Raw genomic sequence first — 23,711 nt, forward strand, 5'->3', positions numbered from 1 at the left:
TTTGTCTATTTGTTTTCCTGAGAAACTATTTTGTAGATAATAATACGTAAAACGATAACCATTGATAATTTCCTACCATTTTGTCTGTAATTTGCTAAGTCCCCCCTATTATTATGTTATCCTTCTTTTATTCTTTAAAATAAAAAAAAAAAAGAGGCTACCGTTTTTCCAGTGAGTTTGTTTGGCCCCTTTATCAAAGATTAGGTGGATGAGTGTGTAATTAACTCTTTAGTTGGAACAACATAAACAGATGAATTGCAGATGTTCTGTTGATGGATTGTGGAGATAGAGTTTGTACTTGTGCTTTTAGGCTTTACAGTGTTTGGATATTTAACTCTATCGTGATTACTAGAGGTTTTTCATTTTTTTATTTTGCTTAAGCAATTAGGTGGGAAGAAGGAACATCATTATTAAATGACCTTTTGTTTTTCTATAAACATTGTACATTTTGCTTCCTCTAATTAATTGTTGGCTCTTTTAAAGAAAAATTAGGAGTTCAAAAATTTATAATCAAAGGTATTGACTCAGTTGTGCTGTCAACTTAAAATAACTACAAACAAACAATAGGAAAATAATTAAAGGAAAAATTTGACAAATCCAGTTAGTAGAATACTATTTAGCTGTCAGAATTGATGTTTAATCCTGCACAATATCACACATCTGTAATCCTAGCTACTTGGAAGCCTGAGACAAGAGGATTGTGAGTTCAAGTCTAGCCTCAAAAACTTAGTAAGACCCTGTCTCAAAATTTAAAAAGGAAAAAAAAAGATGTTTATGAAAAACTTCATATTGTTAGAAAATAGATGACATACAAGCACTAATACTATCTGGGAACAAAGCTGTTTATACCTAATAACCTTAGCAATATTTATACACCCAGATAGATCCAGATATTTAAGTTATGCTAGAAAGAAATACACTGTGGTCCATATATGTAGAATTGTGGGTGATTTCTCTATATTTTTAGTTTGTGTTTTGTTTTTTGTTCGGTTGGGGGTTTTGCTGTTGTTTTTGAGTTTTTAGTTTGTATAATGAGCATCTGGTACCTTCATAACCGTAAAGTTTTAAAGTAGGCCAATTCTCAATCTAAGAAAAGTTAACTCATCTTTGCTGAAGTTTGTCTTGTACCCCCAAGTGTACCCTTCTGACTCCATTACCTACACAAAAGAGAGGCTAATAAATAATGAGACCCATGTCTCAGTCATTCATTTGCTTAGCTTATTTATACCTTCATTTTACTGGGGCGTGGGGATTGTCACCGCTTTATAAGAATCTGGTTGTAGGATAAACTGGACTTAGTGGCATGAAATCAGAAAACAATATTATTTTTCCAACTGCTCTATTTCAAACCTGTCCAACTGGCTCTTCCTCCCGACCCTGATTGTACACAGGGCGGTTCTGTGCCTTTTCCAATCATTCCTGAGTTTAATTAACAGTCTCTTTGCCACACTTATGAATGTGAATGAATTTCAGAAACATAAGGGTATATTTTTAAAAAGCAGGTTGCCTACAATTCTATAACTTACTTAGTAATATGTGCCTGTGTTGGAAAAGTATAATGAATTATAAGGGAAAGAGAACACCAGAGTTCCAGTGGGGCCCCTCTGGGCAGGAGGAAGGGCAGCGTCTGTGCTCTTCGAGGCATCCACTCATCCTCATCCATATTGTTGGTGTTGGACTGTTTTAAACTGAGGGGCAGTCACATGGGTGTTTATTATGTTGTATTTCTTTATGTCCTTTCAATGCCTCGTAGATCCCATAGTGATTTTTAATCCAGTCTGATGTAAGTCAAAATTTCAATCTCTCAGTTTATAGTGTCTCACTTTTTCCACACTTCTTAGCCCAACCTTTCTCTTACAGTGAGGTAGGGGTCTCTGAAGATAAACACAGAGGAGGGGAGAAGAGTGGGTTGGGGAGGCAGGGAGGCAGGAGGGAAAGGGATGGAGGCAGGAAAAGATCCCTACGGTGCGGGGGCAATTATGCTCTGCCCTTGCTGCGCTCACAAGCTGATGCGGGTGGTTTTAGTGTCTCCTAGTCTCTCCCTCTGACTGCTCCCCCTACCTTATCCTACAGGGGCTTCCCACAACACCGTTATCTGCCAGTACACGCTCCAGGCACCCACTCAGTCCTCTGTCCCTAGGCTGTAGCTTTAGAAGTCTTCCCTCCCAGTCTCTTTCTGCTAGGGTCGCCTTACTTGGCAGGTGAGACTTTCAATACAGCGCAGCCCTACCTCCTTCCAGTGTTCTCTCCCGACTCACAGGAGCCACCAGCACTCTGCCCTTCCAGCTCTGCAAATGCAGGACACGTCTGCCAGAAGCTCCCCCTTTGCCATCAGGCAGCTGCAACCACCATCTCCTCTTGACAAGAGAGAGTCGAGAGTCGCGTACTGGGCCAGGGGTCAGGGTCTTCGTGGAGTTCACTTGAAGCCTCTGTGCTTAGGCGATTATCCACCTTCTGCAAGAGCCCTTCCACATTTCTCCAGTGAAATTTTCCCTACCTGTCTATTCAAGTCCAGCTCCTCGGTGTGGGCCAAAGCTGGGTGCGAGAGCACTGACGGCTGAGCTGTTCCGGCGCACAGCGGCGTCAGCGTGACGCCTCACCTTAGGGCGAGTGCAGCATTACCTGGTGGTGTTAGCAGCAGCTTTAAAATAGGAAAAGTTCCATTTAACACCCTAATATACAAATGGTACTTTAAGACAAGCTTTCCCCAAATGGCTGATGGCTTAATGTCAAAGCTCGAGTCAATAAAAAGCAGCTCTCCAAAGAAGCCAAAACACCAAGCTGTATATATATCACTGAGGGACTTCAAGAGGAATGGATGGACCAGGTTTTCTGCAGGCAGTTCTCCATGAATATTTACACAAATTGTTATTATCCACCATTTCCCTTTTGGCTAAAGCTGCCAGGAAAGCGCAAACCTGTACTGAGTGTCCAGCTTCCACAGTTATCTCCTCCCATCTGCATATGTTTGTTTGTCTCTGTCCTATTTAATTTGAGTTTCAGTGTACAGAGACACTATTATTTGGGGGGTATGTAGAAATCCTAAGTAACTATTAACAAGTAAAAACATTTAGAAGATAATCAGAATGCATATGTGTGGAATTTAAGCTATTTACTGAGAGCTGTATTACTTCTCCTTCAGCCTAAAACAATCTTGTGTTCTTGCAACAGGTCTAGAAAAGTTCTAAAGATGTGGCAGTTCATGGACCAGTCTGACATTGAGACCATGAGGAGCCTGAAGGACGCCATGGCTCAGCACGAGTCCTCCTTGGAGTACCAGAAGGTGGTAACCCGCGCCCTGCACATCCCTGGCTGCAGGGTGGTTCCATTCTGTGGGGTGTTTCTAAAGGAGCTCTGTGAAGCGCTGGATGGAGCCTCTGGCCTCATGAAGCTTTGCCCACGGTACAATTCGCAAGAAGAGACCTTAGAGGTGAGGCCTTTTGCAGTCAGCAGGCTCTGAGGAGCCATGTTTCCACCTGCCCTTCAGGCTCTGCTGTAACTCGTGAAGGAGATGAGAGATCTCTTACTGAGTCTAGCGTAATCCTTGTTATGTTGCTTCTGGGTAGCAGGAAGCTTCCTAAAAGTTCTGAAGGAAAGTGCCAACTAGCACTGTTTGAGGCTCAGCATTGGTATGTTAGGTTTAACGTGACCCTGTGTAAGTACAGGTAGAAGGGATGTTGTTTTCTTGTTTTTATTTTAAAAACACAGTTTTTCTTACTTGGTGAGAATGCCTATGTGCAAGGAAACAAAGAAAGTCAACTGAGAATGTTAATTTTCTCAAATCAATGGCAGAAATAATAGGGCAGGGCAGGGTCAACACTGCCTTCTCCTGGCTTGTGGGAAGATACTGTGGACACCAGTGCCTTGTCCAAATGCATGCATGCTGTATGTGTGCATGTGTGAGAAAGGCCAGCAAAGCGTGTAGTCACAATAGTGAGAAGGACCCTAGAACATAGGCATCACCTGATAACTGGAAGATTTGAGTCCCAGACAAGTACAGCACCACTGGCTATCATGTCTTGGACTTAGCAGCTGGAATAAAAGTACAAGAAATGAAAGAGAAAGCTTAAATGAAGTTTTTCAAGCTTTACCCACACAGGACTCCTCACATCAAGAAAAAAGGAGTTCCACCAAGAAGCTTAAAAACTACCCAGAAGCCGCGGTCTCACTGTAGCACGTAAGGGCAACAGAGCGAAAGTTACCTTTCTTAATGTTTTCACTGGGCTCCAGTCATTCCATCTTGTTTCTTAGGATAGGATACTTTTATCAGGATTTTTCTCTAGTCTCACTACAGAAATAAAATAACTCTGCTCTTCCCCTGCAAAGTAGCTAAACTTTTCCCTAGGGAGTCCTGAAATAATACTGCTTCTTTGTGTTTAAATTCTAAGTGCAGTGTTGATTCCTAGAGGACTAAAATTATTTCAGTGAAAACAAGTGTAAGTTTTGCTATTTCATGTGGTGAAGTGAAAAAATGTTTTTCCTGGAGATTCTTGTTTTCTTTCCAATAAAATAGGCGCAGATGCTTGTTATTTATTGCTTTTATGATTTTGTTTTCCTAGCCAAGTGGGTTATGCAGACATATTAAGTTGCAATAGCAATTTCTCCGTATATTTTTCTGTAGTTTGTAGCAGATTACAGTGGACAAGATAATTTCTTGCTACGAGTAGGACAAAATGGCTTAAAGAATTCAGAGAAAGAATCCACTGTCAACAGCATCTTTCAGATCATCAGGAGCTGCAGTCGAAGTCTGGAGGCAGAGGAGGAGGACAGCCCCAGTGAAGGGGACAGCTCTAGGAAAAATTCCCTGAAGGATAAAACCCGATGGCCGTAAGTTTGACAAAGTGGAAAGGGAGAACCCACACTTCTTCCTGTTTACTAACATCTTTGTCTTTAAGCCATGCTTCTTTGCATTCAAACCTTACCAACTCTGAGTTAGGATTTTTTTTTTTTTTTTGGTTCTTTTCTCTAAAATTCCTGCTCACAATTTAACCATGCCATCTGTTATCTCTTTTTTAAAAGAAGATATGATTTATTATTTTTTAAAATTACTTTTAACTGATACATAAAAATTGTATGTACTAGTTGGATACTTGTTCTTTAAAAACACACATCCTCCCATTTCTAAAACTTCAACAAATTAAATCTCAGGGTTAGAACCATGATCTTTTATTGGTTTCATATTTTTATTAATCCCTGGGGTGATGGACTGGCCTCTGATATTGTAGGTCTGGGAGGATACCCAGAAATCAGTGTTCCAGCAGCTCCATTCAACTTCTGGGTGAGTTAAAGTCATGAGGTACAAGGATCTCACTTTGAGAAACACTGCTGTGTTCTGTGATGTGTTAAAGTTAGCCCTGCTAATACGGCAGACCTGAGGCTTTGCAGCTGTTCAGGTGTCCTAAAGCTGTCAGCAGCTGTAGCGGTCTAGCCAGGCGTGCTTACCCACAGCTGAGTAAAAGGAGAAAATCACTGGACTTGGAGCTCCCTGGCCTTTCTTCAGGCCTAACCTCAAATGGCAGAACCTTGCCTGGAGAGTGGAGTAGGGATCCTTTCGAGCCACCCAAATCATTAGGTCTACTTACTGTTTTGGGTATTTTTACCTGTAAAAGGTTTTGTTTGTAGTCAGCACATGAGTCAGATACTGCAGTTGTCTTGGGGTCCTTATACGTGTATTTGTGTGTTTGTAAGACAATGTTGTTTGTTTTGCAAAGCTTTTTCTGGTTTGTGTACGTGTGTGTATGTGTGTGTATACTACACTGGGAAAGACAGCAGTATTTTTATAAAATGATTTCTTTGGAGTTGTGCTAGATCCTTAGAATTCATTATAAATACAGAAATAAACATCCTGGGTATGAATCCCTAATGCTATCATGTTTTAAGGAAACCTAAATTTCAGATTTCTCCAAAGCCTTTGGGCTTTCTTCCACCTCACTTCCTAGTTCAGTCCCTCACAGTAGAATTAAAGAGTAACTGTGATTGTCCTTACCATAGTGTCTGAGGCCTAATGTTCGCATATCTCAGCAATATCTGCCACCAGTTATTTTGTTGTCATTTAAGTTTATCTCAAATCAGAATATTTGAATGTTTTCTCACTAACTGATTGGTGACATTAGTGGCAATCTATACTTAGAAAGTAGGCCTTCTACAAGAAATATATGTATACAGGAAGCATCTCATAGCCATTTAAGTTATTAATCTGTATCTATCCTATATACCCACCTCTCTATATAGGTATCTATGCATATATCTCTCTCCTTCCCCAAAAGATTTATAGATGTATTTAAGAATAAACATGAATAAATTGAGGATATTAAGGAAAAGGAGAATAAGAGTAAGGAAAAACATAAACATGTAGACCGTGTAGAGGGACTAAAATATATAGTCTGTAGAGGAACTAAATTTTGTTCTGAGATTCTTAGTACTCAAAGGGAAAAAGGAACCTCAATTCATTACAGATTTCACAATATTTATAAGAAAAATCAAAAAATAAAATTTAAAAATCAAACAAATGCTTGGGAGACATATGTCTTTCCTTCTATTTCAGATCTGGCTGAAATTCTTAATATTACCTAAACCCTACTATTAAGGACATATCATCTATGAATAGATAACATAATGAATTGCAAATGACATTTTTAATACCAACCTTCATGTGGGGCCAGGTGTCTATTGTGGCTGTGTGTGTTATGTAAAGATATCAGATACCTTCAGGAATGCCACCTTTGACTGACTTCCAGAGACCTAGACTCTGAACTTTCTTTTCACCTTCCTCTCCTTTTCCCTGAGGTCCTCCAAGTGATAGATTTCTCCAGTCATTGTATCACTCTCATTAAATTTTTATTTCCAATTTTGTGCTTATTCCTTTGTCCTCTTCCTCTAATCATTTTGTCATCTGTATCCTAAGACTATTCTTTTACCTTGTTCATGTTCCAGACCCTCTTGTAGGCACTCGTAGAGGGGGGTAAAACACAGAAATGTAAATGTTTGTTTTACAAAGCCTATGAAGTCATGTTGAAATACTCGGTTAGAGACCTTTGACACTCACCCCAAGTAACTGCCACTCTGAAAGGAACCTCTGAACGCATATGAGAGGCTGAAGGGGTGTTTAATAGAATTCACTGAAACCCCAGATAGGCAAGCACTGTTTCCATAACCCTCTGCCCGGGTTTAGGAATCTTGTCCTGGTTCAGAGCCCCACATTAAAGTGTCCAGTTCAGGGTTGTGTGTGGCAAAATGACAAATAAATCTTGAAGACCCGCGGAATGGGGCTTTGTTGATCTGGTGGAAACAAAGCTCCATAAACAATAACCTCCTGCCTCTGATCATGTGGTAACCACCAACTCTGGGAAAATTACAGCAAAGAAAGGATGGTGGGGTGTGGCAGTATACACTTGAGATCTCAGCATTCTGATGAGAACCTGAGGTAGGAAAATTGTAGTTTCAAGCCCAGCTTGAGCAACTTAACAAGACTCCATCTCACAATAAAAAAACAAAAAGGGAGCTGAAGATGTAGCTCAGTGCAAAGACCCTGGACTCAGTCCCCCAGTGCTACAAAAAAATGAAAAATTTAAAATAAAAAGACAATCTCAGAGTCCTTTGGTTCACTCAGCCTGCGCGGTACTCTTATGATTCTTCAGAAAACTGTCAGCTACTCCTGCCAGGAAACCTGCTGGAAACACTCACAGAAACCCCAGAAAAGTGAGCTTAAAAAGTGCAAGAGCTCAGCAGGAAAGGAATAGAGTTGAAACTGTTGCAAAGTGTGAATGGGATCTTAAGGTAAACTTACCTAACCTCTGCACAGATGAGGAAGTGGTGCCAAGAGAAAGGAAATCATTGGCCTTACAGTAAATAGCAGGGCCGGGACATGCGCTCGACTGCAGGGCAGGCCCAGGCCCTGTGTTCTGGAGTAGTTAAGGCCTTTCTTTTCACTGGAGAGGGCCTAAGCTTCAGTTTATCTTCATGTGTTTTCTTGTGGATTAGGAACACCTGAATTCTAAAATATTCCAGCAATATTTGATATAGCCTATAAAGCTCATTTATAGTAACCTTTTAAAATTTATGAGCACAAAGAATAAATAAACTGTGCCTATGTATGTTTAAGTCATAGAGATAAGAGCTGTCTGATGGCCCATTGTTGGCAAATGGAAAGTAATAATATTAAGATGTGGAGAGAAGAGGTGTAGGCATCCTTCACAGTAGTGACCGCTACAGGGGCACCCCCTCAGTTTTGCTCTCCTTACTTACTGGAGAGATCTGTGTTTTGTGCCCTCCCCACCCAAACTACCTTAGAGACTTGCCTGGAAAATAATCTAACCCCTACGGGGATAAAAAATAAGAGAGTTGAATATTAGAAAGTGGAGTACAGTATCTGAGAAAAGATCTTGTTCCCAGGATTAACTATACCTGCACACAGGCATCCACATGGATGTACAATACAATAAAATGATAGGAAATTAAACATTTATCTTCCAAAGGAGGATGATGTAAATAAGTCCCAGTCTTCCAAATACCTACCTCATAATATCCTTCATGGACAGCAGACCGCTACAGTTCAGCCAGTTCCTTAACATGGTACCCCTTCCTAGCTTTGCTGCAGATGCCAGGAACCCTCTATCTCTCTCATGCCATCCTGTTAGCCAAAACCTGAGCACAGTCCTGCTTCTGTGGCTTGTAACAAAAAGAGCCATTTTCCTACCATCTGCATAATATCTGCTTTATGAAGGTGTGTTGGATGTACATAAAATATCTGCTGAGGGCTAGCCAATGGAAAGACAGGGATATTCAGTATGAAAAGCACTATATTGAACCTTAGTAGCAGCATGTGAAAAGTTGTGTTTGAGAGAAGTGTACCATAAGTGTACCAAAAGTTGTGTTTTCAAGTGTACCATAAATCATGGATCACGCATTGGAGTTGCATGCCCTTGCCACTTCAGATTCTGTCAAGTGAAAACATTACAGCATGTCCTAACCCACCTAATGCATATAGTGTAACATCATGCAACTTCCAGCTCTTTCTTGGTGCCAAAGTGACCATAAAAGGTAAATATTTTGAACTGATTCAGGACATCAAGGCAGCTATGACAGTGCAACTAAAGACACTCATGAAAGAAGACTTCCAGAACAGTTTCAGAAAGTGGCAAGATAAGTGTGTTCAAAGTGAGACAAATTATTTTGATGGGGATTAATGGAAATATGTCATTGTATTATAGTATTGTAGTATTGTATTATAGTATACTACAATATACTATATTATAGTATACTATTATAGTATACTATAATAGTATACTATACTAGTATTATAGTATACTATAATAGTATATTATAATAGTATTATAGTATAGTACTATAATAGTATTATACTATAATACTATTATAATATACTATAATAGTATACTATAATAGTATACTATTAGTATAATAGTATAATATTCTCTTAGCAGAGAATGCTGTATACTAGTACTAAGCATTCTTCTGAATGCTGTATACTAGTATAATAGTATAATAGTATACTATTATACTAGTATAATAGTACTATTATACTATACTATAATACATTTTTTAAGAATGTAAACATTAACCATATTTTTTATCATGTCTTGGTTTATTTCTCACTGTCACAGCTTGAAACAGGATACCAGTTTGTCAGAGAAGCAGTGTTTGTATGAGTGGTTTTTGGTTTTTTAAAGAGAAAAACAAATAACCATTTCAAAACAGGTTAATGGGAGAGTTACAATAATTAATACATTGCATATTGTCTTCATAATAGTTATTCAGAGTACAAGATGTAGGCATGCAAACAATATTAGCACAAACCTTTCTTTTCAATGAATTAAGAGAAACTAGCTGTATAATTAATTTAACTATCTTATATATAAATACATTTTTTTCTTTTTCCCTCTCTTTCTTTCCCCTTTCCCCCATCACAGTTTGTCTTTTCTTTTGAAGTTTCTCCCCAGTTTGTGTGCATGGTTTTGTTCTGTAGTACTGATTTTCTGAACACAATTCAGATAATAATAATAATGGCAATATTTATTATGCTAATTTTACTGTCTACTTTTAAAAAAAACTATCCTAAGTACTTTACATATATTAAATTATAGTCTTTGCATCATTTTTATTTTACTTAAGAGTTCACCAGCTGGCAGAGCTAGGATTTAAATTCAGTCAAGCTGGCTCCAAAGTCTACACACTGCCCAGATATAATTTAGAAACTGCTAGTAGTTGAAAATGGTGCTATGTTAATTAAAAGCAAGAATTTTCCAGAGGAGAGTTTTTTGAAACATTAGATTTTTATTACAGGGAACAGCTGTAGCAAATCATTTGGAAATGATAATTTTCTTCTATTTTAAAGCATTAATTTTAGGCACATTTATCACTTGGTGATTCATGTTCAAATAATCATGTTAAATTCATCAAAAGTAATAAATTCTTACAAAGAAAATATATAACCAGGTTGATGAATAGCCCTTCACAGCTAATATAATATTTCATCAGGAAATATTAGAAAAATATCTAGTTGTCAACTTACGGCTTCTAACTGAAGGATGCTGTAGAAGCTCTTCATGGATAGGGTAAAAACCTTCCTTCTATTTTCACTTTGTGGTCTTCTCCCTAAGGGAAAATACCTCAGTGTGACAAGGTAGTTTCTTTGCTGGCTGACCACATCTTTGATCTCTGGTTAACATTATTTGATTCCTAAATAACTCTTAATATTCCACTTTATTCTTTTTTGTAAACCCACAGAAAATTCTCTGCTAAGAGAATCAGGCACAGAACTGCACAAAATTCATTCTGTCAACTAAGAGACCAAAGCTTAGTAGTTTCCTGCTTGAAATAAACTTATTTTATTACAAACAATTGTCAGTTTTATTTTGGAAATTAGTCCCTGGAAGAATGCTTTTTAATAGAATTATTACCATCTGGCATTAGTTCTTTTTATACTCTAAAATTGAAGTGACAGTGTCCCCTTGCTCCCAGCTTATATCATCTCTGAGAGACAGAAACAAGCTCCAGGAAAGCCATGTGATTTTTCTATCCAGATGCTCTTTTTCATAATGCCTCTAATTTTTCACTGGAAACTGCTTGATTTCTCTCAGAACTTAATTTAAATGTAATCTAGGAAATAGTGTTTGTCTTGCTAAATTAAAATCAGAAATTCTATGTCTAAATTAACATATATGGTGTTTTAATAAGAACTAATACTTACCAACTGAATCCTTTTTGCTGTTAAAACAACGAAAAGTACGATATGAAGAATGTAGAAATGGTCCCAGAGGAAAAATTTAGAAGTGGCACCTGAAGAAAGCCCCTTCTGAGGGAACAGCCAGGCTGATTTAGCTTCAAAAAGAGGAAGTGAGGAAGAAATGGAAGAAACAAACTCTGGTCTCCCTACATTTAATTACAGTGGTATACTTTACCAAGCCAGGCACTGTGCTGGTTTCTAAGTTTTGCCTTTTGGATCTTTACCGTGGCATCCTGAGATAAGCACATTGTCTTTTTTGCCATTGAACAGACAAGTGAATTAAGGCTCAGAGAGTTCAAATATTTTGACCCGTTCACACAGCTAACAGGTGGTAGAGCTGAACAGTAAGCCCAGGATGGCTCCAGAGGGAATGTTCTTTATCACCATAGTAGAAGTTTAAAGCAGTTGTGTAGGTAAACACAAGCATTGGTTTTCCACTGTCACTAAGGGTAGTTTTAGAGGCAGTTTTAGTTACCTAAGAAATATTTTCTTTTTTCACTATGAAGTGTAACATTAAGCGAAGTACATAATGCTAAGTGTGGTGGTGCATGTCTACTACTACTTGCGACAGTAAGGCCACACATTCAAGACAAGCCTGGGCAACTTAGTGAGACTTTGTCTCAGAAAAAAAAAAAAAAAAAGGTGAGGGTGTAGCTCTGAGGTGCATATTTTCCCAGCATGCACAAGGCCCTGGGCTTAATCCCTAAGCACTGAGGAAAAAGCACATAAAATATAAAACATTTGCACCCAGATCTTGGCTTCTAATAACATTCTTCATTAAAAAGAAACAAGATTCCTTGGAGAAATAGCTGTTTCTAAGACCAGTCAGGAAGTATATAAGATGTGCCTGGAAAATTTGTGCCAAAAGTCAGGAAGTTTTAAAGAAAAAAGACAAAAAGCACAATGATGGGAGTATGTCAGAGGCACACATTGTGGAACATCCTCCAATGGCCACAGCACAAAATAAATCAGGTAGTATTAAATTATAACCTATCCAAGTATCCTTGAGCTCATACTGATATAAATAGATATGTTTAAATGATAAATAAATAAACAAATGGAAGAGAATAGACAAATCTTTTCTGAGAAGACTTCCAAGTTCATAACTTATATAGATTTTTCATTCACAAGGAAGTAAATAAAATACTAAGTGTGAACTTGGCATAGTGACTTCCTGCTGAACAATACAGTATGGAAAGAACTTTTTTAAATTAAATAAGCAACATTAAAGTATGACAAGTTCTATGTCAGTCACATGATCAAGATGAACATCAGCAAGGATATGTCATGTCAACAGCGTGTGCCCTGAAAAAATGTGATAAGAATGGCACTTTTCCTCTGGTGTCTTACTCCCCAAATCCCATTACCTAGTCTAATTTTGAGAAAAATATCAAATAAATCCTAATTTAAGGACGAATAAAATCAATATTTTTCAAAACTTATTAACATCATCAAAATGAGGAGAGTCTGAGAAACCATTATAGTCAAGAGGAACCTAAAAAGATATGACAACTAAATGTGATGTGATTGTCTTGAGTGTGATCCTGGGAGAGAAAAAGACATTAGATAAAAACTGATGAAATCCAAAGTAAGTATGGACTAATTAATAATAATGCAATAATTTTTTTTCATGAATTATGACAAATATACTACACAATGTAAGATGTTAATGAGAGGAAAATTTTGTGTTGTGTATATTGTCTTTGCAATTTCTCTATAATTTTAAATTTATCAAAAATAATGTACTTGACAAGATGTAAAATCAACATTAAAAAGTAAATAACTTTTCTATACATCTATTGTTCATATATTATTATGAACAACATGAGAAAGAAATCAGGAAAATTATTCCATACACACACACACACACACACACACACCAAAAAACATACCTAGGGATTCCCCTAACCAAGAAAGTCAAAAATCTCTACAATAAATGTTACAAAAGACTGAAGGAAGAAATTGAAAAAGATACTAGAAGATGGAAAGGCATCCCATGTTCATGGATCAGCAGAATTAATAGTATTAAAATGGCCACATTACAAAAAGCAATCCATAGATTCAATGCAATCATCATCAAAATTCTAGTGACATTTTTCACAAAGCTAGAAAGAAATCCTAAAATTCGTAGGGAAACACAAAGGACCCAGAATAGCTGAAGCACTCCTAAGCAAAAAGAGCAAGACTTGACATATCACAATACCCAGTTTCAAAGTATACTACAAAGCCAGAGTAACCAGCATGGTCTGGAATAAAAATAGACACATAGAGGAATAAAATTAGGGTAGGATAGGATAGGATAGGATAGGATATTATAGGATAGGATAGGATAGGATAGGATAGGATAGGATAGGATAGGATAGGATAGGATAGGATAGGACAGGACCGGACAGGACAGGACAGGACAGGACAGGACATGACAGGACACAGGAACAAGCCCATGCAACTGCAGCCATCTGATTCTTGACAAAGGAGTCAAAAATATACCTTGGAGAAAAGACAGCCTTTTTAACAAATGGTGCTGGAAAACTGGATATCCACTTGTGGAAGACTGACATTAGATCCCTATCTTTCATGTGGTACAAAAAATCAATCGAGAATAGATCAAAACTTAGATAAGATCTGAAACCTTGAAACTATAGAAGAAAACATAGGGAAAACACCATCGGCACAGACAAGGATGTTCTGAATAGGACACCAGTAAAACAAGAAATAATAGGAAAAATCAACAAATGGGACTACAGTGAATTAAAGTTTCTACACAGCAAGGGAAAAAATTAAGAGTGAAGAAACAGCCTACAGAATGGGAGGGAAATCTTTGCTATACGCTTCCAACAGAGGGTTGCTATCGAAAATATATAGATAATTCAAAAAATTAAATAGTCTAATCAATAAATGGACAAAGTACACAGACACTTCTCAAAAGAAGTGTAAATGGGGGCTGGGGATTTAGCTCAGCGGCAAAAGCGCCTGCCTGGCAAGCGCAAGGTCGTGAGTTCGGTTCCTGGTACTGGAGAAAAACAAAACAAAAAAAAAAGAAGTGTAAATGTTCAATAGGTATATGAAAAAATGTTCAACATTTTTAACTATTAGGGAAACACAAATCAAAACTACATTCAGATTCCATTTCATCCCAGTCACAATGGCTACCTATCATCAACAACACACACACGAAAAAATGCTTGTGAGCAAGAGGCTGAGGGCTTCTACCTACAATAAGAATGTGAAGTATTACAGCCCTGGTTAAGCTAAATTTGGTTAAGCTAAATTTGCCAATTGATTGGCTTGGAACCCACCTAGGGAATTACTGAAGCATACTCTGCTTGCCTGGATGGGTCGTGGAGGTTTGGCCTTGGAGTCTGTATCTGATTCCCAGCCTCTTCCTCTCTTGCTCCACCATTCACTTCATGTTATTATATTGGAGCCATCCAACCATAGACTGAAGCCTGTGAAACCATGAGTCCTTGCACCCTTACACTGTGTATGTCGAGTCTTTGATCTCAGCAACAGAAAGCTAATATAAGGCCGTTATGGAAATCAGTATGGAGGTTTCTCAGATACCTAAAAATAGGGTTATCATTGATCCTGCTGTACCACTTATTAGTGTATTCCTCAAGGAATTGAAGTCAGCATACCAGAAGAATATCTGCATATCCATGTTTATTGAGGCACAGGTCACAAGAATCCAGATACAGAACCAGCCTGGGTGTGCATCAACAGATGGCTGGGTAAAAATATACAGATCAGTGAGTAAAGAAATGAAGTATTCCTCAGCCATGAAGAAGATTGGAATTTTGTCATTTGCAGGAAAATGGATAGAACTGGAGGTCATCATGTTAGGCAAAATAAGCCAAACTCAGAAGACAAATAACTGTGTATTTTCTCTCATATGTGAAATGTAAAAAACTGACATGAAAAGAGACTGATTAGACAAGAGGATGGGACTAATAGGAGGAAGGTCCAGGGGTGGATAAGAGAAATGGATATGATCAAAATATGTACATTTAAAAACTAATATTTTATAAAATTAATAGATACTAATAAAAATTAATGTATTTGAACAATAACAAAGTGTATACATCACTTCCACCCAGAATTAGGACATTTCCAGCAATTAGGAACCTCCTGTTTCTCTTCTCAATTGTGTCACCACCTTTTGCCCTAGAGAAAAGCCCATGCGAATATGAATGTTATGACAACATCCTGCATTGCTTTACAGTATTTCCACTAATTTGCATCCCTAAAGAATATAAAGTAGTTTTGTCTAGTTTTGAAATTTACATTTACACAAATGTAATTATACTGTGTGTATTTGGGGGGTGGGGGAGCTTGCTTAAAATTTGTCCGTGTTGCTGCATAAACTTAGCTATGCCTTACTCATTTTCATTGATGTACAGAATTACATTGTATAAATGCACCAAAATGGATGTATGCATTTTATTTCACTAGGCGTTTTTAGTTGTCTCTGGTGTGGAACTTTGAAAAGGATTTTCTGACCATCAGGTTTGTGGGACACTAAAATTTGATATGCCTTTTACACATCTTCCCTAAGAATATGCATTTCTGAAGGGCAAGGAAAAAGAAGCTGCTATTGGGATCTTGTTCAAGGGCCACATTCTATAAAAAAAGCCCGCAAAGCCCAGGGCTGCTGCTCATGGCTTGTCAAGAAACAGTAGGCTGCCCCAGTGCCTTAAGACAATGAAAACCTTCCTTCCCAGAGATACATGGACAAGCTCCTTTACCATTTTATCCACCACGTTGCTAGTGATGTCTGTGGGTTAAGCCATAGAAACCTTGATCTTAACAACAACTTCTTATGCTTTTTATGCTTTTACGGAGAGTAAGTCTCTGTAGGGCCGGTTCCTACCTAAATGACCAGATAGAATGGAGATAGTAAGGTCTCCCTTGCCTTCCCCACAGATCTTCCTAGTAGGTTCCTGATTCAGGAAAGGTTTGGCCTAAATTTTTTAAGCAGATGAGTATGAGTATATGGAGAGAGACAGACAGAGACAGAAAGTAAACATGTAAGGTTGAGTCAAAGCGAGATATCCTTAGTTGTCTAGCTACCATGGCCATATTTCTCACTGAATATGTTTGAACTAATCAAATTTTATTTTTATCAGGCTTCTCATGTTAGCATATTAGTCTTATTTTTGTCTGTTAGTCTTATTTTTGTCTATTTTAGCCTAAGTATGTAAAGTCATAACTTTTGTTTATTATTTAACTGGAAGGCAAATGAACCTAGTAATCTGGGGCTCAGGAGTTAGACAGACCAGAATCCCACCTTGGCTAGGCCTCCTCTGAGCTGAGTAACCTGAACTTCCCCTTTCTGAACCACAGTTTCCTCACAAGTGAAAAACAGAATAGTAAATTAACTTTGTAAGATGGAGTGATTTAGTACAAAACTGTATTGAAAGCATTCAACAAAGTTTCTGACAAGAGAAAAAACTAACATATAATGAAGGTTATTGTTGATAATTATACAATAATTCACCTGTTAGTTCCTTTCTTATGCGTATGATCAGATACCTTGCGAATATAAGGTTTTAGAATTCTACTATTTAAAAAATTATTCTAGGGGCTGGGGATTTAGCTCAGCGGCAAAGCGCCTGCCTGGCAAGCACAAGGTCGTGAGTTCGGTTCCCAGTACCGGAGAAAAACCAAAAAAAACAAAAACAAAAAAACAAAAAAACAAAAAAAATTATTCTGTAACATTTAGCATTTTATATTTCCTTTGCTAATTGGAATCCATAACAAGATGAAAAATAAAGTCTAATGTGAGTGAAAGGCTTTGGCTTGGTCTCCCTCCAGTTATAACACAGGCCAAATTTATGTCTCTTTCCATTAGGTTTATAATTGGAGATTTGCTGGATTCAGAAAATGACATCTTTGAGCAGCCCAAAGAATGCGACCCTCATGGGTCAGAGGAGTCACAGAAGGCCTTCGACCACGGAACAGAGCTTATCCCATGGTACGTGTTGTCCATCCAAGCTGATGTGCACCAGTTCCTGCTGCAAGGGGCCACAGTCATCCACTATGACCAAGACACGCACCTCTCTGCTCGCTGCTTCCTGCAGCTTCAGCCAGACAATAGCACGTTGACTTGGATGAAGCCCCCCACTGCCTCCCCAGCTAGTGCTAAAGCAAAACTTAGTGTGCTCAGCAACACAGCTGAGCCTGGCAAGTTCCCATTACTGGGCAGTGCTGGATTAAGCAGCCTGACAGAGGGGGTCTTAGATCTGTTTTCAGCAAAGGCTGTGTATATGGGACACCCTGGCATTGATCTACACACTGTGTGTGTTCAGAACAAACTGAGTAACATATTTCTGTCAGAGACTGGTGTGACTCTGCTCTATGGACTTCAGACCACAGACAATAGATTACTGCATTTTGTGGCACCAAAGCACACAGCCAAAATGCTGTTCAGCGGATTGTTGGAACTCACTAGAGCCGTGAGAAAGATGAAGAAGTTCCCTGACCAAAGACAGCAGTGGCTGCGGAAACAGTATGTCAGCCTCTACCAGGTAAGAGGAGCACTATTTCTCTCTTGAGTAGTGGGACCCTCAAGAGTACACAATCCCAGTTCCACCAGTCCCAGTCCCCAGCTCAGCCTCCTACGACCTGTGTGTCCTTGTATAGCTTTTACTCAGCCTTTCAGTGCCATAGTTCCCTTTTCCATAAAATGGAAATGATACCAATAGTTGTTCATAGGATGGCTGTGAGAGCTGAGTTAATACATACAAAACCACAGTACAAATTCATATGTGTAAAGAATAGTATCTGTTCGTGTTAGGTTCCTGTAATTATTTTGTTATGAAAATAGTGATTACAGTTATTATAGTTCTTATATCTGGAGAGAAACCAGTTAATACAAGCAATTCCATTGGCCAAAGGTTTTAGTCAAAATTACTGTGATCCACATGGTTTTATTATTAGTTAGTAAATAGCTGATACACTAGAAGCTTTCCCTTTGGAAACTGAAATTCTGATTCCTTACCTGACATACTATGTGACTCTTGGAGAGTCTATTTAACTTACTGTGTATTGCTTCCTAACTGTAGAGCTTTTAAGGTTAAAGGAAACATTCCAAATGTGGAAAAATTCCTACCTAGATTCTTCCTCACCAGGTTTATAGTGGCAGCACCCCCCAGCAGGCAGTGTTTCACAGTCTGCTGCTTAAGTTCGGTGAGTTTCTCCTTAGCCCCAACTTACTACGTGCTTTAAATCTCCAGCGAAGAATGGTAATAGGGCTGGGATAAATGAGGTAACAAAGAGATATACAGATATAACCAGAATAGCATTCTTGTCAAGGAGGACAGTACCGGCTGCTGGTAAATTGTTGAACTGACACTGTCAAATACATTCTATCAAAGTAAATTCCCTTTTTATTATCACACTTTTCTGTTTCAATGGGAAAACACTTTAGTGTCACAGAACAAATTGAAGTATGACTTAAATTACACTAGAAATTACCCAAATTACCCAAAAGGCTGATTTCATGTATTTTCACAGTTCTAAAATGTTTCTGACAATTAAAAACATTTCCTCCCTGGGAAATTTGTAGAGACACATATATGTAATGAGCCTTCTTTTCCCTTTCCCCACACCCACATGATGATTACAAGTAGAGATCATATCCTGGGTAACTAACTTGATGCATGAGTTAGTAAGTAGATAAGCCTATCTGTTCATGCATGTCACAGCTACATAGCACAAAGCCATTTTAGTAATTCACCCAAAATGGACACCAAAATACCTTTCTCCTATGTGTTCCACAGGGGACATTCAGTGTGGGTGGCCGGAAGAAAAGTGTTCAAGAGCGATTATAAGTACTGATTTTTAACTAAAGTTCTTCCTCAGCCTTCCAGAATCACTCAGAGTCATCACATATGGACATAAACCAATCTCTGAGCTCAATTACAATCCCTGTCACAGTGCCTATGTATTTTTATCGCTCCATTTATTTCCTTCTCCAGTTGCCCCGTCTGTTTCCTTCTCCAGCTTATAGCATAAGTAACTGAACTAACACATAGCATATACCTACCTGGTTTCTCATTTGCCTGGCAACCTTCAGCTTTTGCTGAAGGAGGCACCAGCTGAGACTGAGGACAGCTAATGAAGAGGTAACAGGTACTGCTGGGGCAGAGGCCAGGCGATCTAGGGAAGACTCGGTCCAGCCCAGCTGCAAATACAACCCACAGCACCCCCACTAGGATGCAGCAGAGTTAAGTCCAAACAGCTCCAGGTACCCCGGTCACTTTGGAAATGCAGGTGATATTCTTCCTCAAAACGTCATTTTACAGGTGCCATTTGCAAAGACAGGCAGCCTATCTTGGACTCAAGATTTCTTTCAGAAGAAAAAAGTGGAAAAGGCCAACAGACTGAGCGCTTTCTCCTCACATAGGCCATCTCCCAAATTGTCACAGGGAGCCCCAAGATGCTGACATAATACCTCAAGAACAAGGGTCAAATGGATCTTTTGTTAATGTTAAATCTCCATGTGTGATGGATTTTTCTGCTTCTGAAAAAGCTGAGGAATAATCCTAATTAAAAATCAATGCATATGATGGCTCCTGAAGACTTTTCTTCCAAATAGCTGATGACACTGAGAGCTCCCTGTAGAACTCACAGGAAGCAGGTATTTCAGTTTCCATTTTAGATATATTAATTAAAACTGGCTTTGCATCATATAGCATTAGCATTCTCATTAAGTGGGGGGTTTTTGAGACAGGGTCTTGTTATATAGTCTGGGCTGGCTTTTAATTCACTATGTTGGCCAGCATACTGGCAATCCTCCTGCCTCAGCTTTCCAAGTGCTAGGATTATAGGCATGCAGCACCATGCCTGGCTCATTAAGTGATTTATAATACATGTTAGCACATGCCCTGGGATACCTAATAAAAAAAACTACTTAAATTTACCTGTAAGGTAAAGAAATTTTTGAGAAAACTTTTGAATTTTTATAAACCTCTGTTAACAGTCCTAGAACATTTCTTTGTTCTCAGTTTGAGAAATCCTCACACTGAAAATAAAAATAATCTTTCCAATATTAGCTTTCCATTACGCAGTGGATGTATGTGAAGTACTTTCAAATACAAGCATTTGTAATTGATCCATTGGAAAGAGTAATAGGAAAGCAAAGGAGAATAAACAGGAACATTTGTAGTGAACCCCAGGAAAAGAGAGAGCTCTATGAAGTTAGAAGATCGTTCCCTGAATACCTAACTTGATACATGCTCACAGTATCCTACTGCGCAGGACATCCTGAGTCCCACAGGCTCTCCGTCCACTGTCAGATTGCAATCACTCAAGAAGATGCAGTTCAACTGCTTGAGAAGCTCCAAGGGCCACATAAGCCATGTACCTATATTGAAACAGCATCAAACAAGGTGAAAAATCTACCTGGCATGGTGTAATAACAGACAGATAGAAGCTAAATTTTGTTTAAAAACAGTCACATCTTGTTCCCTACCCTCAACACTAGTAAGTCCTTCAAAGCCCTGATTTATAAAATAAGTCTTAATGAATTTTCCTATAGTGTTAGTTCTGGCATATAACCTCTGAATCTAGGATGGGGAATATATTTTTCCTACTTAACATTTCAAAGCACACCACTGGAACTGATCAGGGACATAACCAGGACACATAACAGAGGGTCAGAGGACAGAGAGTTAGAAGACACAGCCACTTGGGTGGTCAGATCATTATTTCTCTGTGGCTGCCTATGTGCTTCCGCCTCTGGGAATTAACTGGTAGCCATTAACATATTTACTTTCCGGTTGCTTGCTGCTGCCTTGTGTGTTCAGCATGCGCTTCTTTTATAGGAGGATGGTCGGTATGAAGGCCCAACTTTGGCTCATGCAGTAGAGCTGTTTGGTGGCAGACGGTGGAGTACTCGAAACCCCAGCCCTGGAACATCAGCAAAGAATGCTGAGAAGCCCAATATGCAGAGAAACAACACACTGGGCATGAGCACCACCAAAAAAAAGAAGAAAATCCTCATGAGGGTAGAGTCGTATTTGTTTATTAAGCATCACACCCAATCTTCCAGGACTTTTGTGGTTTGTATCACCCATAAGCCACCTTATATCATTTGAGTTGGGGACAAGGTGAGGTATAAAACAGGTAGTCCAAGGGTTTGCCACATACCTCTCGGGTTCCAGGGCCCAAGCCAGGAACCAAGACAGCACCAGGGAAACAACAAGGTTCATAGAAGGACACAGAGATATAAACAAATAGTGCAATCTAAATAAAAGTCCTTGTCAAGCATCTGCATAGTCCTATAAGAACAGAGAGAAGGAAAATAGAAGCTAAGAGACAAGCAGAGAAGACCTCACAGAGCAGTTGACAGATAGGTCTCAAAGGGTATATAGGACAGGGGCTGGGAATTTAGCTCAATGGCACAGCGCCTGCCTGGCAAGTGTAAGGTCATGAGTTTGGTTCCCAGTACCGGAGAAAAACCAAAAAAAAAAAAGAAAATAGAAGCTAAGAGACAAGCAGAGAAGACCTCACAGAGCAGTTGACAGATGGGTCTCAAAGGGTATATAGGACAGGGACTAGGGATTTAGCTCAGCGGCACAGTGCCTGCCTGGCAAGCACAAGGTTGTGAGTTCAATTCCCGGTACCGGGGAAAAAAACCAAAAAAAAAAAAGAGTATATAGGAGCTTACCAAACAGACTATGCAAAGGGAAGCACCCCAGCAGAGGAGACAGTGGAGCTTCATGGAGACTTGGCTTGTTCAGGGAAGCACATGCCATTCTCAGGGGCTGGAGTATGAATTCAGTGAGGAATAGAGAAGGACTAGAAGAGAAATCATTTATGAAGGCCCTAAGGGTCCATAATGTTATATATACAACACAATTTAAAATATATAATCACTCTATATTATAAATCATATAATATATTATCACTATATCATGATAATATTGTTCATAGCTACCTAAAAAAAACCTCATTCTTTTATATGGGAGGCTGTTGATTAGTATAACTTTATCTGCTTCACAATTGTGTCTGTACACAAAGACTCCAGGGTTTGTGGGCCACCTCTCTCTGCCTCCCTCCCTGTGGAGTGCTGCTTTAGAATGAAGCTCAAATTAGATAACGTGACATGAGAATTCTTCGTGCACCTTAACATAGGTCTCTATCACTTACCAGGAGGAGATAGTATTGAAGATGAGTAGGTTCAACTAGAGTCCTACCTGAGCTAACACAGCGATGGGAGGGAAATAGGCTGGGAGTCACCGTGAGCTTTGCATTTCCAGGGTGAGAGCGGAGAGGCGACTGATGATGAGATGACAACCCGAAAAGCCAAAATGCAAAAAGAGGGTCGAAGTCGGAGTGGTTCTGATCCTCAAGACATTAATGAGCAGGAAGAATCAGGTAACACAACTGTTCACCTTTGAGATCTTTCTTTTTTACCTGTAGAGGGGAAATACACATTTGGGTTTAAGCTGTGGTTTAACTATTGTGAAATTCTTAAAATTACCTTGCTAGACATACCTTTGTTTTTAACCTAAAAGGTTCTTCTACAGGTATAGTTAATGAATTTATCATTATCAGCAGGGAATATTAGATATACAAGATACAATTTGATAGATCAGTGATTCTCAGCACTGGCTGAATAATAGAGCTTTAGAAAATATGTCTAGATGTCCTAGCCACACTCAAGACCAACTGATGTAGATATTCTCTGGGGGGAGCCTGAGTATATATGTATTTTTTTTTAACTCCCAGGTTATGGTGCAATGTAGCCAGTTGAGAACCCACCAAATCAGTTTATGCATCAAAAAAATATTTTGATGCTTCTTATATAGAAACTGTTTTTTATATAGAAACAGATTGCATATGTTGGTTTGCTCAGACATCCAGAAGCATCTTCAGTTTGTACTTGATTTCTTGTCTTTTTTCTCTCTTTCACCTTCACAGAGGCTAATGCCGTCACTGGCCCTCCCAACCCTCTCCCTTCCAGAAGAGCTCACTCTTTGACCACAGCTGGGTCCCCCAACTTGGCCACCCCAGCATCATCTCCCATCAGGCCAGTCTCCTCCCCTGTGCTGTCTTCTTCAAACAAGAGTCCGTCCAGGTGGGGCCTTAACATGATAAAACAGAAGGGCCCTTCTCATCGTTTCAGTTGTATAGAAGGGCACGTGCTGTGCTTCCAATAATCTGTTGGAAGATTGTCTCTAATTTTGACTTATGGGTAAATTAACGACTAAAAATTCCCAGGTTAAATGATTCTAATTTTCCTGATTCATAATCCTACTTTTTCATATTATTATAACTGCCCCTAATTATTTGAAAGACCAGTCCTTCAAAGGTGATTAGCAATAACCAAACCCAATCTGTGATTCTGTAAATCTGCACTGTTCAGTACTGTAGCCACTAACCTCATAAGAGTATTTAAATTCAAAGATAAATTAATCTAAATCAAGTTAAATTCAAAAATCAGTTCCTTAGTCACAGTATCACA

General features: G+C 38.8%; 1 protein-coding gene across 3 annotated transcripts in view; it reads left to right on the forward strand.

The window, feature by feature from the left end:
• The window catches only part of Plce1 (phospholipase C, epsilon 1), a 269,999-nt gene that overhangs the window by 187,759 nt on the left and 58,529 nt on the right, over positions 1-23,711 (forward strand). For 2 of the 3 annotated variants that reach the window (XM_005407528.2, XM_013506159.1), the window contains exons 5-10: positions 3,172-3,430; positions 4,622-4,827; positions 17,091-17,766; positions 21,067-21,249; positions 22,504-22,621; positions 23,168-23,324. In XM_005407528.2, coding sequence (XP_005407585.2) covers positions 3,172-3,430; positions 4,622-4,827; positions 17,091-17,766; positions 21,067-21,249; positions 22,504-22,621; positions 23,168-23,324 — 1,599 coding nt within the window. The remainder of the gene's footprint in view (positions 1-3,171; positions 3,431-4,621; positions 4,828-17,090; positions 17,767-21,066; positions 21,250-22,503; positions 22,622-23,167; positions 23,325-23,711) is intronic. The other variant, XM_013506160.1, reaches the window with a different exon arrangement.

The sequence above is a fragment of the Chinchilla lanigera genome, unplaced genomic scaffold (assembly GCF_000276665.1).
Source record: "Chinchilla lanigera isolate Chin_1 unplaced genomic scaffold, ChiLan1.0 scaffold00106, whole genome shotgun sequence".
NCBI lineage: Eukaryota > Metazoa > Chordata > Mammalia > Rodentia > Chinchillidae > Chinchilla > Chinchilla lanigera.